Raw genomic sequence first — 17,500 nt, 5'->3', positions numbered from 1 at the left:
CGAGCGAGGTAAAGCAAATACTCCACACCGCATTCATATGCACATAACGGCCACATCTAGACCGCAGCCGTATGCCTCCTCACGTGCGCCGCCCGACTCTCTCTCACACACACACACACACACACACACACACACACACACACACACACACACACACACACACACACACAGGCACGAACACAAGCACGTGTGCGCGCACATAGAAGGGCTCATACAGCCGTACTCACTCATTCTCACCAGATAATCCTCCTCTTCTATCCAGCTTTTAGCATTTCTCTCCCTGTGCTCGCTCTCTCTCTCCCTCCATATCTCACGTCTGTACCGCACTCGTTCTATCATCCCATCATCCCTCCCACCATTACCACCACCCTTCTCCTCTCCATCGCATCCATCCTTCTCTCTTTGCTGCCTCTGTCACACCCCCCCCCTCCTCTCTCTCTCTCTCTCTCTTTCTCTCCCCCCCCATGCTAGCAAACTGTGCCTCCATTACATGCGTGATGGATAGCTGGGAGAGGGCTACCATTGATCCGGGCTCAGAGGAAGCAGCTGCAGGGAGCCACACACACTCACCACAGACATGTGCGCACTTACTCAAACAAACACACGTGCGCACACACACACACGCACGCACACGCACACACACACACACACACACACACACACACACACACACACACACACACACACACACACACACACACACACACACACACACACACACACACGTAATAATACTAATAGCACGCAAATGCTTGCATGTACATACGTACCAACACATAGTCATACGCACATGCATGCACTTACAAACACCTGCACCGGGGGCGCCTGCTAGCCTAGCTGTCCAGGCGCATACCACATACGGGCTCCAAAGCAGCCTGACAGCGCATCGCGGGTTTGAATCCCGATCCCGACAATCTTTGCTACGTGTCTCTCCCCGTCTCGCTCTCTCTCCGTGTTTCCTGTCAATCTCCGCTGTATACTATCAATAAAGGCAGAAAACCCCCCAAAGAAACACATGCACCAACCCACACTTGCACCCATAGGGCCCATGTGTTCAGATTGGCTTGTAGCCATGTAGTCAGTGGTGTATGGCCCATCTAAGCCACACGGTGCCTCTTGAAGTGTTCTCCAGTAAGAATGCTGAACCCCATACTTGTCAGTCTACGTGAAAACGTTGTCTAAATGCCAAACGTTTCGCACGCAGGAGCTTGCACACAACACATTCATTCTGTGCCACTTTGCATCGCTGCACTTGCTAACCTGGAGTACCTCACACAACGGCAAGAACACAACATCTCTGGAGGAAAGTAAATTCCATGACCTTTAACAGCTTCCGGAACACAGTATTTGATTCCATGTACATCTGGCATCCATGCCAGACCCAAAAGTATGGGAGACTATGAATGGTATAGATACCTCTGTGACATGATCTTGAATGCGTCAGGCAGGTAACACTGTACATTCTCCATCTGGAAGGGGTCCGCGTCGCAGATCTTGTCGTCGGTGCGGCCGTAGTTGGCCGTCTCGATCATGATGACGTCACTTCCGGGGCAGCGCAGCTCGATCGGGTAGCCCTCGCACGCCAGCTCCCGCCGCATCAGGCCGAAGGGCATCGCCGACCGACTCAGAGCTAGAGGGTGAACAGAGGGAGAGAGGCAACTTTGTGTTAACAGTTTTCTGAAAGTTGTTTGTTGCTATATCAGTCGTTCTCAAACCTTTTCATGTCAAGGACCCCAAAAATTGTATTTGGCCGCCGAATCCCCATCTCAAATTATTTTGTTCCAGGGACCCCCAAAAGCAAAGATTTGAGTTTGCTAAAATAATATATAGTCAAAGATTTGCACAAATTGTCATGAATTTTCAAAAGTAGCATATCTACAAGCTTGTATATCTGCTATTTTTGAATAGTCAAGGTATACAATAATGGGTTAATGTCTACAAACTTTCACTTTTCTGTTTTTGTAGAAATTAAAACGTTAACATCATCTCGACATTATGAAACATGATATGTTGTTGATAATTGTATGAAGAAAGAAGAGACGGAAGAGAGATGATATCTTGCAGATATTCGACTAATCGTGTAAAACTAAATAAAACAATATCGACTCGTCTTGAGTGTTTCGGCCAATGCTGATACATATCCTGGCAATTGCATTTGGTCCCTGTCAATCACGCGGTGGCGCCAGCGCCGAACAGCTCTTCCAGCTCATGCAACAACATATTTACCCACTTGTGAAAGAAACTGTGAGTTTGCTAATGTTAACAAACTCCTACACACACACACAGGCTCAGAGACGCTTCTCACCGTCTTCCCCACACCAGCAGAGTGATGTACTGTACATACTCTTTTGGAGCCAGTTGCACCACCTCACACTAAGTTCAAACGTAGCCTTGTTATACTGTAGCTTAAATGGCTTTTAACCCTTTAAGACCTGAAGCCGTTTCTACATGTCTCCTAAATCCCAACAGTTTTCTGAAAAACGTATGTTTCTATATCAGTGGTTCTCAAACTTTTTCATGTCAAGGACCCCCAAAATGATATGTATTTGGCCGCGGACCCCCATCAAAATATTTTGTTCCAGGGACCCCCCAGAAGCAAAGATTTGAGTTAAAAATATTCGCTTTAGAAATATATATATTCAAAGATTTGCACACATTTTCACGATTTTTCAAAAAATAGCAGATCTACAAGCTCATAGCGTGGCACTCGGTGCCACGCTATGAGCTTGTACATCTGCTATTTTTGAATAGCCAAAGTGTAAAATAAAGCTTTTTAGCTCAAATCTAAAAATGACACAGTTCCAGGTCTCAATGGGTTAAAAAGCCATTTAAGCTATAACTAGGCTAAGTTTGAACTTAGTGCGAGGTGGTGCAACTGGCTATAGGGTCTAAAATAGCCTTCCCAACTTCCTTTAACCCTTGTTCCATCACTAGATTGAGATGTCAGAACAGCTCCGAATTCCCTCCTGAGGCTGATAAAAAATATGAAAGAATACAGAATTGAGAGAAGGTTGATTTGAGGGGGGAGGGGGAGGGGGGGGGGTTCTGACAGGCACGCATGACCTGTGGTTTAAACAATTTGCATGCCTACATCTGTTAATCAAGAGAGGCGTCAGCTTGCTGTGGCCAGTAGTCGGACTCTGTGTGGAGGGGAGGTCGGCAGGGCCAGTGGGCCGCGCAGGGTTAATCGCCGTGCCATGCTGAGAGGCATAAGAGAGTGCTGCAGAGAGGCACTGAGAGGGGGCACTTTCTGCCTCTCCAGCTCTCTATGTGTTTTCATGACATTCCAACTGCCTCCGCATTCGGTGTCGAAACTAAAAACAAAATGGCTGTCGGGTCCCGTTCCACAGCATGCATGGCCCTGCCCGGGCAGAGAGAGAGAGGCAAATGAACTCAACACAGGAATGGAGGCGATGAACTTGCAGCGGAGCTCTCCGTGGTGCTGAAGGACAGCCAGTATTGAGGGGAGTGGAGCTGTGCCTGTTTTAAAAGCTTTGCCAGCTACTGAGAGAGAGATGGGGAGAGTCTGTGTTGCTGTCCAGGGTACTGGACTGACAGCAGTGATGGGGATGTCTGCCGAACAGCCGTTTGCTGCAAAGGACGGCATCCAAAGTAATGGCGCCTCATCAGAGAAACAGCTGAACTGCCTGGTGAGGAAGCTGTCCGTGGTGCTGCTGACGGATCTTAAAACATATATTCAGGCCTGTCCTATATGCACACTCAGAGAAAGTATAGGGAGATGTGACGCATATTTAAGCTGATGGTCGCCATATTGTCAAATCTCACCGCAGCAGGAAAATCTAGATGCTCTTTAGAAAGCAGAAGCTTCTAATCATACCCAACCACAACTCCCCTTGACTCCCTCCTCAACCTGGCAGGCTTAGCAGCAGACTAGTCAGTCCTTTTCTATCCCTACCCCCCCCCCCCTCTCTCTCTCTCTCTCTCTCTCGTCCGTGCTGTAACTCACAGAGCAGTGCTGTTTTGCCTGCCAGAGACAGAGCTATAGCACTGCTTAGGTTTCAGCAGCTGTCCATTGAGGAGGAGGAGTGTCCATCAGGGTCAATGTCAATGTCAGTCATCTCAGACGTGCTCTGTAGCGGCACGCCATATGATTCACTGCCGTTGGACCTGCTCATATTTCCAAATGACACACATTTATGCAGCACAGACTTTGGGCTGGGTTGTGTGTAACTAAGGCCATTAAAAGGGCTGAGCGACTCGCGCCGACAGACTTCACATCTTTTATGCCTCGCCAGCACGCAGCGCCAGCCAGTACCGAATCACAAAAGGCCTCCGATTGCAAAAGCGCATACTAATTAAAACACACAGGCGATGTGGCCGGCATGCAGAGCCAAGGCACAAACGTTCTTCACACAAACACTACAGCGGCGACCACGTTAATTAGCATGTAGGCACTCGCACACCAGGCCAGACGTGTGCGCGTGCATGCAGGCACAAACAAACACAAATACACACGCACGCACACACACACACACACACACACACACACACACACACACACACACACACACGTGCACGAGCACGTGCGCACGCGGGCGTGTGCAGAGTCCTGCAGTTACGGTGGGATTACAGTGTGTCTTGTCAGTGTGTGGCCCTGTTCTCTTGGCTCCCCTGTGGTGTAAATACACAGCAGTGTACAGCTGGCCAGCGATTAGATCCGCACACTGAGACACACTGAGACGGACCACCAGGAGTGTTGCACATATACCCCAATCCACTCACACACCGTGGACCTCCATCCCGGACCCACGAGACCCCACTGGAGGAGGCCAGATCACACACACAGACCGCACTGTATAATATCCTCGCTATGTCGGGTGGAAATCTCATGTGTTACTTTTATAGCTACAGCTCTACAAGCACAAAATGCGATGCGTTTTGAGGCTGCAGATCTGCATTTTTTGTGACACTGTAGTACGACGAAGTAGGGCATTCATTTACGAGGAAAAAAAACATACGATGTGAGTATATGGAGATAAGAGGTTTCTGCCTGACAGCAACGATAAGCTGAGTATTAATTGAACTCTGACAGTGTAAAAATGGAACCAAATGCATTAGGTTCCATTATTTCCAACTAAAAGTATTATGCATTATCACTTTAAAGCTTTGACAATGTGGGTGTCCAGTGCCATATCAAACACCCAGCTGTCAGAGCTAGACCATTTTGTAAACAACTACCGGTAGGCAGAGAGAGTCGTGGGCCGTCCTCTCATGAGGAAGGGGGGAGGAGCCTAGGACAGGTGGGTGGTGCTAAGGTGAAAACCAGGTATACTTAGGGTGCGTTCGAAAATACAGCACTGAGCGCACTGGCCAATACAAACTAATAGGCGAGTGTGCTCCGGTGCGTAATTTCCGAACGCACCCATAATGAACTGGGTGTGTCCACATAAAAACGTGATTTTAACACTTACTGTACACTTAAAAAAAAGAAGAAAAAAAAGTTCCTTCGTATTTAATAATACCTGATGATCATGTTTTAGGGAGAAAATAAATCACGGCCCCTCATCTTTAAATGAACACAGGATTTTGACTGTGTGCTCAATCTGCAGTACGTTGCAGAGTGTGATACAAACTAATACAATATAAAATCCACTGCACAGCCCGATTTCTAATTCACACGCAGACCAACATTAAGGCCTCAGCGACTGCCTCACCCCCCCCCCCCCCCCACCTTCCACTCTATTGTATTTCACGCCCACGCACCCTGTTTGACAAGTTTCCAGGTTTTAAAGGTGGATTTCACCGCATCAATAAAGGTGAGATGCACCGCTGATTCAGATTCACACGGACAAAACGTGTTAATGAATGGTGTGCGTGTGCTCACAAACAAACCCAGCGTGCGAGTCAAGTACAGCGCACGAAAAAACATGTCGTCCAGTACATTCAGTACCGTACAACGGCACAATGCCTTTTTTTTCCCCTGCCGCATAAAAGAAATTGAAGGCTTGTTCTATGTGGATAAAGGCCTGAAGGATGCTAGGATTTTTTTTCATCATTGAAAATGAGTGAATGCCTGTGTGTGCCTGTGTGTGTGTGTGTGTGTGTGTGTGTGTGTGTGTGTGTGTGTGTGTGTGTGTGTGTGTGTGTGTGTACTGTATGTGGTGGTGGTGAGTCAGCCAGCGGGGCCTGAGGTGTGGCTGTGGATGTTCGTGGCTGGCACTGAGTTCAGATGAGATGAGCTGGGGATAAGAGGAAGTGGCCATAGGCAATGAATGTCCTTCAATCCGCAGGAATCCAGCTACGTACTGTATCGCCCACACACACACACACACACACACACACACAGACGTTTGTATTACTGTACTTGTGAGGACATACGCGTTTTAGGACGGCGATTTCATGCATGCCATTTGTAAAATAATTTTCAGCCTAAAGTGCGCAACTTTATTATAATTAAATCAGGCATAATTCCCTAACCCTGACCCCCTAAACCTATCTTAATCCTAATCCTAACCCCAACCTGAATATTGCTGTAATTGTAAACCTATCTCTAAGCATCTTTTCTTAACCATAAAACAACCATTTCTCTTTATTGTGAGGACCAGGGAAATGGTCCTCACATTTTTCACATTTCTCAAATTCTTTACATTGCTATACTCGTGGGGACATTTGCTCCTCACAAGTATAGTAATACACGCACGGCCACGTACACACAGACACACACACAAACACACACGTGCACACACGTGCACACACGTGCACACGCGCACACACGCACACACGCACACACACACACACACGCACACACGCGCACACGCGCACACACACACACACACACACACACGCGCGCACACACACGCACACGCACGGCCATTTAGCCCTGTCTGCCCTTGTCATAGCTGGGTTGGGAGAGAGTGTGGATTTCTCAGCAGCAACCATATGACTGGGTGGTTCCTGAATCAGGAACAGTGCCTCACGGTGCAATTACTCATCGGCTTTGATATATAATGCTGCATTAACGCCTGTCATCCTCCAGAAATGGTGTGTGCTTGGACGTGTCGAGGGTGAAAGTGTAAGGATTACACACACACACACACACACACACACACACATATGCACAGTCAATGGATGGGGTATAGAGGGGAGGGGGCTGGTGTCACTCCAGGGCAGCCGCTGTGATGGGAATGAAACTGTTGGCTCCATAATGGAGGCTCCATACTAATTAAGAGCAGGAGAAGGTACTGATTAGATTTGACTCATTATCCCCATGCAATAATTAAAGCCTAGGGGTTGAGGAGGCCAGGACCCTCAGAAAAGACGATAACATGGACCTACAGTATAAGACAATGGGCCAGATTTGCATTTCATTGCTGCCCGGGAGAAACCCTGTACTTCCATATTTCATCTTTTTAGGGTTTTTTTTCTTTACTTCGTCGTGTGACAGTGTCAAGTAGTGAAAATAGAATGGCTATTTTCGAACATTTTGAAAGGTTTTTGGAACATAAAAAAGAAAATAATTGAAAGTCTGTCTGTGGGTTTTATATACAGTAGATTCATTATGGTCCAAAACCTTTATCTGAAAAGTAAAGGTTTTGGATATATAAGATTTCCGGCCGACAGCAACGATTTGCAGTCTACGTATGTGTCTGATTGATGTCTGATTTACTAAGGCAGCAGCTAATCAGCTGAAAGAAACACCTTCTGGCTTCTAGTCATAATGTCTGTGTGTAAACCAGAGCTTAGACCAGCTCAGGCATTTTGAACAGACACAATGATACTCCTACTGAAAGAATAGCATTTGGCTCAGAAAATTGCATTATAGGAGTTACACAACAAACTCCTGATGATGTTTTTTTGAGTCATATGGATCTTCAGGAACACATGGGAATAGTGTGGCTCAAATGTGGATCTCAGTCTTCATGGCCAGCCAGTGAGGTCTAGCCATGTGTCTATGACATATCGTATGACTCTATATTTGGTTTCAGCTCCAACGCGAGACCCATTGACATCCATGATAAAATTAAAGTTCAATATTCCAAAAAGTATGAAACATGTGAAAACGTACTGTACGTACTTCTGTGACCTATACTGGACAAGACATTGGCGCTGATCAGTCCAGCAGTTTGCAAGATTAAAACAGAGACACAGACAGATACACTCTTGTAGTATGGGCTATAGGCTCCTGCAGAGCCACGCTGTAAAAAGATAGCACTAGGACATAAAAAGACTACTCAAAAGGTTGATTAACAAAATACAAACCACAGCAAGTGGTGATGGACTTGCCATGGCAAGTACACGGCAAGTCCATCATTGAGTGAAAGTTAGTCAATCCAGTGGAATGTGGAATCAACCACACTCCCACCTCCTCCTGTTATGTGCGATATCCTCCCTTAAGTGCACACGAGGTGCACTTAAGATGACAAGACAACTGCACCTCCTCCACACCAGTGTGCCTGTTTGATAAATAACACACAAGTGTAGAATGCATCCCAAATTAGGAGTAAAATGCTTGGTAAATCTGGCCCACTGTCTTTACATACAGTCTCTCTCTCTAACTGCACTTTTTTTTAATCTATCTACAGTACAGTATCTATCTATCTACCGTATCTACCGTATCTATCTATCTATCTATCTATCTATCTATCTATATCTGTGGTGTAAAGTAACTAAGTACATTTATTCACGCTCTGTACTTAAGTACAATTTTGAGGTATTTTTACTTTACTTGAGTATTTCCAATGTTCAGTCTACTCCACTATATCTCAAAGGCAAATATTGTACTTTTACTCCACGACAATTCTTTGAAAATTTGAGTTAATAGTTACTTTGTAGATTTTGATTATTATTACAAAACATTAACAACTTCAACCCTATGTTCATTTCGGCCATTTGTAAATAGCCGATCTACAAGCTAACAATGCGTCGCGATGTGACGCATTGTGAGCGTGTAGATCTGCTATTTTCAAAAGATTTTCATACATTTGAAAACTTCAAATGGGACATTCTGCACAATGAGTACTTTTACTTTAAGTATATATTGATACCAATACTTTTGTACTTTTAACCCACATACATTTTGAATTCCGGACTTTTACTTGTAACAGAGTATTTCTACATTGCAGTATTGATACTTTTACATAGGTAAAAATAATTGAGTACTTTTTCCACCACTGCTAGCTATCTATCCATCCATCCGCTCCGGGTTGCTTCCTGCACCACCCTGTGGAGGGTTCTTTTTCAACAATGACCACCTCGCCGTTCGTTATCACTTACATAACTCTGCTTACGAGAACAGACGTGTAGAATTTGTTCACAGCTAATGACTGCCATACGCTAGAAGACTTTGGAAACACTTTGAAAAGACGAAAGTCGGACACCCTCTCACATCTACCATACACTAGAAGACTTTGAGAAGACTTTGAAAAGACTTTTAAAAACATTAAAGTCTGAGTACCCTCTTCACATCTAAAGATAATGTGTCATAAGTCACAGAGTGTTTTTATCACAGAATATACGATTTAGCATGGAGCAGATTATCTAGGGAGGACAAAAACTAAATGCAGTTACATCTGGTACTTCTCCTATGAGAAGTGTTTCACGTAGTAAAGCCAGTTCATAAGCAAAATTCATATTTGCCAAATAAACTACATAGACACAAAACATTTTTTTATTTTACTTCTACTCCACTATATCTCAGAGGCAAATATTGTACTTTTACTCCACGACAATTCTTTGAAAACTTTAGTTACTAGCTACTTTGTAGATTTTGATTAATATTACATAACATACATTAACAACTTCAACCCTATATTCATTTCGGCCATTTGAAAATAGACGATCTACAAGCTCACAATGCGTCATGAATATATAAAACAAAAAAGTATAAATATTATGATGATAAACTTCTCTTCTCACCAACTCCTCTCCTCCTGCCAGTGCTGCACTCAAGACTCATACAGTATAATCTGTTGTGCTATTTGATGTTGATGTGCCACTGAAAATGTAGTGATAGCTTTTATGAAGCTACAAGTTACAAAAGCTACTTGAAAGCTACATTATTCTGAAAGTTGTGATAGCGCTTAAGCTGGCCACAAGCTGGGAGATGTACAGTACAGTAGTTACGCTAGGCTTAGGCTAGCTTCACAAAATCACCGTTGGTGTAACTAAGAGATTTACTTTAATTACAACACATACGTTTTTATCAGCTTCAGATTCACACGCCTGAAGCTAATAATGTCATCATCTGTCCGTGGTTCTCACTGGCTGATGGTTAGTTAGTCTTGAAGAAATTGCACATGTCCAATGTTGTCCATATCCATGAATGTTATACTATGGGGAAATGAATCACTTCTTTTGACAAGACGTTTCCATTGTAACATTTATTATTCTTGGCAATTTATGGAGACTTTTCTGTGGTATAGGTGTGATAATGCGAGCAAGTCCTTCATGAGAAAATAACTGCACTTCAGCTCTATGAACTGTTACTGGACGCCTTACCCCCTGTCATGTAGATATTCTCATAATTGCTCCCAGTGCATTATCGCTTACATACTGTATATATAGCCTATATAAGTGTAAATTGTTAAATACACAACCCAACATCACCTGTGCATTGACATTTGCCTCTTACGTCTTTGTCAGTTTGCTTTGAAATGTAAGAAGTGCCCCTCTGCATACATCTCTCCCCATTCAGGGTCAGCCACTGACCTTGGACTGCTTTGCCACAGACATTCTGTCATTCTTTCCCTGAAATAATTGATAGAGAAGGGTTGGCCTTGCAGGCAGCCAGGCGCTGTGATAGCAGCTCAGCAACGGAGCCACACTAGCAGATTATACTTATGGAGCTCTCTGTGGCCCTGAGGCTGACTAGCTCGCTGGCCAGCTAGCTGTCTGGCGGGGGCCAAAATGTGATCAGCCCCTCTTAGCCCTTCTGTCTGTTCCAGCGGTCATCTCCTAATGCTGCTCATTACCATAGTAGCACTGAAAGCCCCCAGTGCCAGAGAATGCGACTAGCTAAAACCAGTGGTGCGGTGCTGGGAACTGGTCAACTTCACTGAGAGCATTTTATTATCTTCCATTCTTCACTCCACTACTGCAACCAGTATATCCAGTCTACCATCAATACAGGTACATGTACAGAGTAAAATCCTCAGTGTTCATTTATCACTGAAAGTGTAAAGATGGATTGAAATGGATTTGTAAGGATCCATAAGGGTCTGTTTTGGATGACACTCTATAGTCGAAAGGCACTACTACAGTATGGTAGTGGGCAAGAACCACATGATTGCCCAGAGTAGCATGCAGTTATGCTGTTACAGCCCAATCAGGAGGATATTCCATTTAAGTTTGCACTGAAAGAGGGACGGTTGGTAGAGTATATTCAAATTTAAATGGTTATGCTCAGTATGCAACATCCGAATGGTGTTCAAAAGGGATTTTGTACTTTTACTCAAGTAGTTTTCTTACTCCTACTACTACTACGAGTGATAATTAAGTCAAGTAGTGATAAGTATTCTGCATACCACAGTGTAGCCCCTCAATTCTCACTCCCTGCAAGATGTTTCAGGTGGGTTCCATTATAAGAGCTGGTCAAGGAGAACAAATAACATTGAGTCATCATTGACTGTCTGGAGCTGAGAAGCCCTCCCCAGTGGAGAATCATCCCATATCAATTGCTTTGGTTGTTTATCAGCTTAGCGCTGCACCGTAGCAACTTAGCGCAGCGGGCTCGCGCAGCAATTTGCTGGAGCGTGGCCTGTCACCGCGGATGAGCCGAGGCACCGAGGGCCACAGCTGTCACATCCAGCCAGCCTTCAAGCTGAGGAGTTGTGACAAAGTGACATCCTGAGACAAACCTACAGGCCCGACTTTGGGGGGGCTGAGTCCTCCAGGAGAGAGGCGGTGGAGAGACTGAAGGAGACGAGATGAGAGGAGACTGAATGGGGAGTCACCAGCCATGCTGCAGGGGGGTCAGAACACAAAGCAGCGGCAAAATGACACAAAATCCACTGTGATCGAAGCCAAGTCGACCACAGTGAATGGGATTCGGGACAGGAGAGAGAGAGAGGAGAGAGAGAGAGAGAGAGAGAGAGAGAGAGAGAGAGAGAGAGAGAGAGAGAGAGAGAGAGAGAGAGTTACAAAGAATACGAGAGAGATTGAGAGTGACAGAGAGAGAGTGATAGAGAGTGATAGAGAGTGATAGAAAGCGAGAGCGAGAGCGGGTAGGTGGGTGGGTGGTAGAGTGAACGAATAGGACAAGGCAACAATGATGAGAAGATAGCAGCCATTAAACCGGATGTTGGTAGAACATGAATACAACAACCTTTCCGTGAGACGACCCAAGGTCACTGACACAAAGAGAGCAAGACGTAAAGGTATACAGGAGGGAGAGAGAGGACGTTCTTATGATTCCGGTTCCACCCAGCAATGTGCTCCCGGAGGTGAAGCTTCATTTCCTTAACCACTTGAAGCCCCAGGGGAGGGGGGACATTCTCTATAAAATAGCAGATCTACAAGCTCAACAAGAGGAATTAAGTGGCTAATTGCGAAACCGCATTACAACCCAGCCCAACCACGTTACATCATTTATAACGGAAATTAAATGCAAGCCTCGCTGCAGACAAGACGTGCAGACACAGACACAAAACCAAACCTGCGGCTGCTTCTTTGTATTCGCAGACACACGGCAAACAGCACAGCTAGCAGACAGAGACACATTCATTAAGTGACGCAAGCGTATACACACACACACACAGACACAGACACGCGCACGCACGCACGCACATTCATCCATCCTCAACCCTGAGACCTCTAACAGTGCACTGACAAACTCTGCTGTGGGGGAAGCTGGGAGGCATAGCAGGGAGATTAAGATAGGGCTTTAAGAAGCCACAGAGGGACAGACACACACGCGCGCACACACACACACGCACACACACACACGCACACACACATACGCGCACACACGCAGGGTGTTGAGGAGGGGGAGTTGGAAGGGAGGGAGGGAGACGGGACGTGCTCATACTGTCAAACCACGTCACCGGCAGCCGTGGCGCCTAATTATGCAATAAAAGTGCCCGAGCGGGGCGAAGCACTGTGGCCCAAAATAAAATGCAGCCAGCCTAAAAAAAAAAAAAGAAGAAAAAAAGTAGGGAGGGAGGTTCGAGCCTGGTGTAAAAGATCCACTGTGTCCCTGGGGGTGGAGAGAAAAGGAAGAGAGCTGCAGCGACACCACTCTGTTCTGTTCTGTTCTGTTTCTGTTCTGTTCCTCTGCACTGTCCCAGCATGCAGCGAGACACTCAGAGAGGCCGGGCAGACAGCGAGAGTCAGACCTAGATTCATATTAAAACAACCCCGCTGGAACAGGACGACTGCAGGTACTGTGGGGAAATGGAATGGAAGAGAGGGGGAGGGGGGACGGGCCAGGAAGAAAATAAATAAATAAATTGGAGGACGGTGAGAAGGAGGCAAAGATATAGAGAGGAGAATGGAGTGATTCACAATGTGGAAGGAAGGAGAAAAAAAATACGCAGAGGTGGGAAAGGTAGAGGGAGAGCGAGCCTGCAAGGGAGAGAGAGAGAGAGAGAGAGGAAGGGGGAGGGACAGAGGGAGAAGAACTAGAGGCCTGCTGTCAGAACGACGTGTGTGTGTGTGTGTGTGTGTGTGTGTGTGTGTGTGTGTGTGTGTGTGTGTGTGTGTGTGTGTGTGTGTGTGTGTGTGTGTGTGTGTGTGTGTGTGTGTGCACGTGTGCACTCGCGCGTGTGTTTGGGAGAGCCGCGCGTCGCATCCAGAGACCTGTTAGGAAGGATGAGTGTCAAACCACGGCCCTGCCACTGCATTAGACACTTAATTAACCTCTTTATACGCTAAGCCAAAGGCTTGGATGTATGTGCACGTGTGTGTGTGTGTGTGTGTGTGTGTGTGTGTGTGTGTGTGTGTGTGTGTGTGTGTGTGTTGGGTGGGAATACACGCGCCACCACGTGCCCGTCAGTGTTTACGGGTTGACGGATTTATTTGCTAGGTACATGTACGACTACTGAATGCGACATTTTGCATCTACGCTCCCCTGCCTCCATTATGGGCCGTGCATTAAAGATGCATTTAGCTGTATAAAGCCCCCTGCAATCCCTCGCGTCTGTGTGAGTCGCCTTGTTTACGCTCAGCACCGCGAAACGCACATATCCATCTCCCTCTCTCTCCCTCGGCTCTTTTTCCTCTTCACCTCGGCGCCACCCCCCCCGATCCCTCGTCCAATTTCATCCGCCCAGAAGCTCTCTCTAATTTGCCCCCCCCACCCCACACACACACACACACACACACACACACACTCCCATAGATGTTCCTACGTACATCTTCATTTATCCCGCCAGTCCCGAGTCTGACCCTTAAGCCTGATTTGTACTTGCTTCGTGTCTCGCACACCGAAAATAGCCGAAAATGTCCAAGCTCACAACGTGTGAGCTTTGGACATCGGCTATTTTCGGCGCGACACACCAGCGGAGGGAACTAAGTATAAATCAGCCATTATCCCTTCCAGTTCCTTCCCTCTTCCCATCCCCCTCCCTCCTATCAGTATCTCCAGCCCCCCCCCTCCTTTCTCCCACTCTCATTTTCTCTCTCTGTCCTTGGCTGGCAGCCGTAAGCTGTGCTGCTAGTAATTATCAATCTGCAGTACACAAAACACACCAGGGGCAAATGAGCAAATCTGCGCACACTCTAGCGCATGGCACGTGCACACGCCACGCGCACACACACACAAGCGTACAGCACGTGCACAGCATGCATGTGCACAGCATGTCATGTGCAGTTCATGCGCGCGAGCGCACACACACGGTGCTTCGCGGCTTCCCAAAAGTTATTCATCCAGCCACGCCCCCCCAGGTGCACCGAGGTGAGCTATAGATCTCATGGTAGTCTCTTTTACATCAGACCTCTTTTTTTCAACGTTTAACTACCAAAAAAACACAAATAAACACACACACATGGGAGCACGCGCGTTCCCACTTGCAGACCCACACATGTGTACGAACACACACACACACACACGCGCGCGTACGCACGCACGCACACTCACACACACACACACGCATACACACATGCACTCGAATAAACAGATGAATAAACAAAAAAGGCACAGCCTCCGTGCACTGGCACATGAGAAGGCCCGCCGTCTTCAAAGGGGGGGTTTTGAAAGAACACACCGCCACGTCCTCCCAGCGCAAACCCCCCCCCCCCCCAACCCCCCCATACACACCCCCATACACACCCCCACACACACACCCCCAACTCCCAATATATGTTCAAAGGCCATCCATTAACCTTTCACTCACACAGGCCTCTCTGTGATCTACTGCTCTCAGCCAAGGGCTTTGAAGAGCACAGCAACCCCAGCACCATGAGGGGAGGGAGGGGGGAGAGAGAGGGAGAGAGAGGGAGAGAGAGGGAGAGAGAGGGAGAGGGAGAGGGAGAGGAAGAGAGAGAGAGAACAGGGAGGAGCGAGACAGAAGGAGGCAGAGAGAGAGCTAGGGAGAGCAGCAGAAGTGAGCATGCGCGAGGAGGGCGGGAGAGAGAGACGACAAACAGGTACAGCGAGCGGTGGAGAGGAGGAGGAGGAGGAGGAGTGGAGGGGGGGGGGGGGGGCGCACGGGTGGTGGGAGGAGAAATGAGGGAAAGCAAGAAAAAAGGGGGAGGAAGTGGCTGCAAAGAGGAAGGAAGTGGCAGACGAGATGATAAGGTGGGGAGATGCAGTGGGCGGAGGCTGGAAGACAGGAGCAACCATGTACGCAGCAGACGGAGCGGGAAGAGGAGAGGAGAGAGATGAGGAAGCACGGCAGATGGGGGGGGAAGGGGGGGGGGGCGTCACGATGCAGGGGGAGGGGGAGGGTAATGGATGAGGGGCTAGCAGAGGCAGAGACAGAGAGAGAAAGCATAGAGATTGGATAACAAGGAGCAGCGGAGAGACAGGCATACAGGAAAGTGAGGAGCATGGGACCATTGCTTACACAGTGAAATCCCTCAGTGTTAATTGAACTCTGAGAGGGTGCCAGTGTAAACGGTCCTCCTCACCGGTCCACTTGGTTACATTTGTACCCTCTCAGAGTTGGGTAACATATGGGTAAATGAACACTGAGGATTTTGCAGTGTGGAATGCAGGGGGAAGAGAGGCGTCGAATCACAAACAAATCCGAGAGGCAGCGATAACGAAAAACAGGAAGAAAACAGCTTTATGGCACTTCTTTATTGCCATATCCAAGATGATACACGGCAATATGCACAAGCAACGACTGTAAATTAGCAATTAGTGTCAGTGAAGACGAGGGATTTCTGTTTTATGGGGAGAGAAAGCCCGGTTGAAGCACATTCAAAGGTCATTCCGACACCAGATGAGAAGCCTTGTTCTGTCTCAATATACACATTATACCACCGGCTGCCTGTCAGGAGTGGAAGCAAGTAAACTATTATGAACTTGTAAATGCGACGTGTCGTGCCGCAGCTATTTGCCCTAATACTTTCCAAAGAAAAGTCTTGCTTGATTCTTTCTTTTTATTTTCTCAAGGCGTTCTCACACCCGCTGCGTCAAGCAGAGTTGTGGACAGGATTTGAACCATGCATCATCCGTTTGATGTGATGGGACTCCCCCGCATCAGACGTTGTTTCAGTCAAGGGAGAGGGACGTGGAGGTGGTATCTGGTGGTACATTTATTTGGACAATAAACTGGACTGGACTGGGAATACAGATGTCCTGTGCAAGAAGGGCCAGAGCCGGCTGTGCTTTCCTAAGAGAGAGAATTATGTTGGTTTGCTGTATATTATCTCTGTCGGGTGGAAACCTCATTGTGTTAAAAACTGCTACTTTTCAGGATTAAAAAAAAGAATAGCGAAAGTATTCGTGCTGCGTTTTGAGCTTGTCGATGCTTTTGAGTGCATCAAGGTTTCTGCCCGACAGCAACAATATTTTGTTTTGCTGTATATGGTCTTATCGGTTTGCTTCAGGTTTTCAGGTAGTTGCTGCAGACATTTCCCTGCTTTATAAACCTCTGCATGAACACACTGAACACAAACAGCAAGATGAGTGACATCGCATTTCACTTTGTGCCATCAGAGTCACCTCTCATGATTCACAATTCATCACTTAAAGACCTAGTGCCACAATTTATGTCTTTCATCTGTTTGCTTTTTTTTTCTATACAAAAATTATGTAGACCACCCAACATGGTTCAAATGGGCAGGAATGTTTTCTTGCTGTCACATTTGTTCTCTGGCCAGCTGAAATCTATTCCAGATCCCAATTTTGGGTTGTCATATAGTGACAAAAACATGTACAATCAAAGCCTTGTCCGTTAAGAACATTTTTCAGAGTGTTCGTGACCCGGCGATCAGCTATGTGTAGGTGTGTTCATACTGGACGCGTTAAAAATCATCGCATTGCTTCAATCGCGGGATGTATGTCACTCTATTCAAGTGACATTTTGTGAATTCATTTGAATGTTGTGAATCGTTTTGGTTGGTTTGGCAGCACCAGCAACCACCAGTGTTTGTC

General features: G+C 46.7%; 1 protein-coding gene across 1 annotated transcript in view; it reads right to left on the bottom strand.

Moving 5' to 3' along the window:
• Positions 1-17,500, bottom strand: part of adgrl1a (adhesion G protein-coupled receptor L1a) — a gene marked incomplete at its 3' end in the record, with an annotated part of 163,569 nt that overhangs the window by 58,645 nt on the left and 87,424 nt on the right. The window contains exon 3 of the mRNA XM_084072728.1: positions 1,417-1,630. Coding sequence (XP_083928854.1) covers positions 1,417-1,630 — 214 coding nt within the window. The remainder of the gene's footprint in view (positions 1-1,416; positions 1,631-17,500) is intronic.

This window comes from Gymnoscopelus microlampas (genome assembly GCF_963454915.1).
Source record: "Gymnoscopelus microlampas genome assembly, chromosome: 11".
NCBI classification, from domain to species: domain Eukaryota; kingdom Metazoa; phylum Chordata; class Actinopteri; order Myctophiformes; family Myctophidae; genus Gymnoscopelus; species Gymnoscopelus microlampas.
Note: the sequence above shows the minus strand (reverse complement) of the source record. Positions and strands in the feature narration are given on the sequence as shown.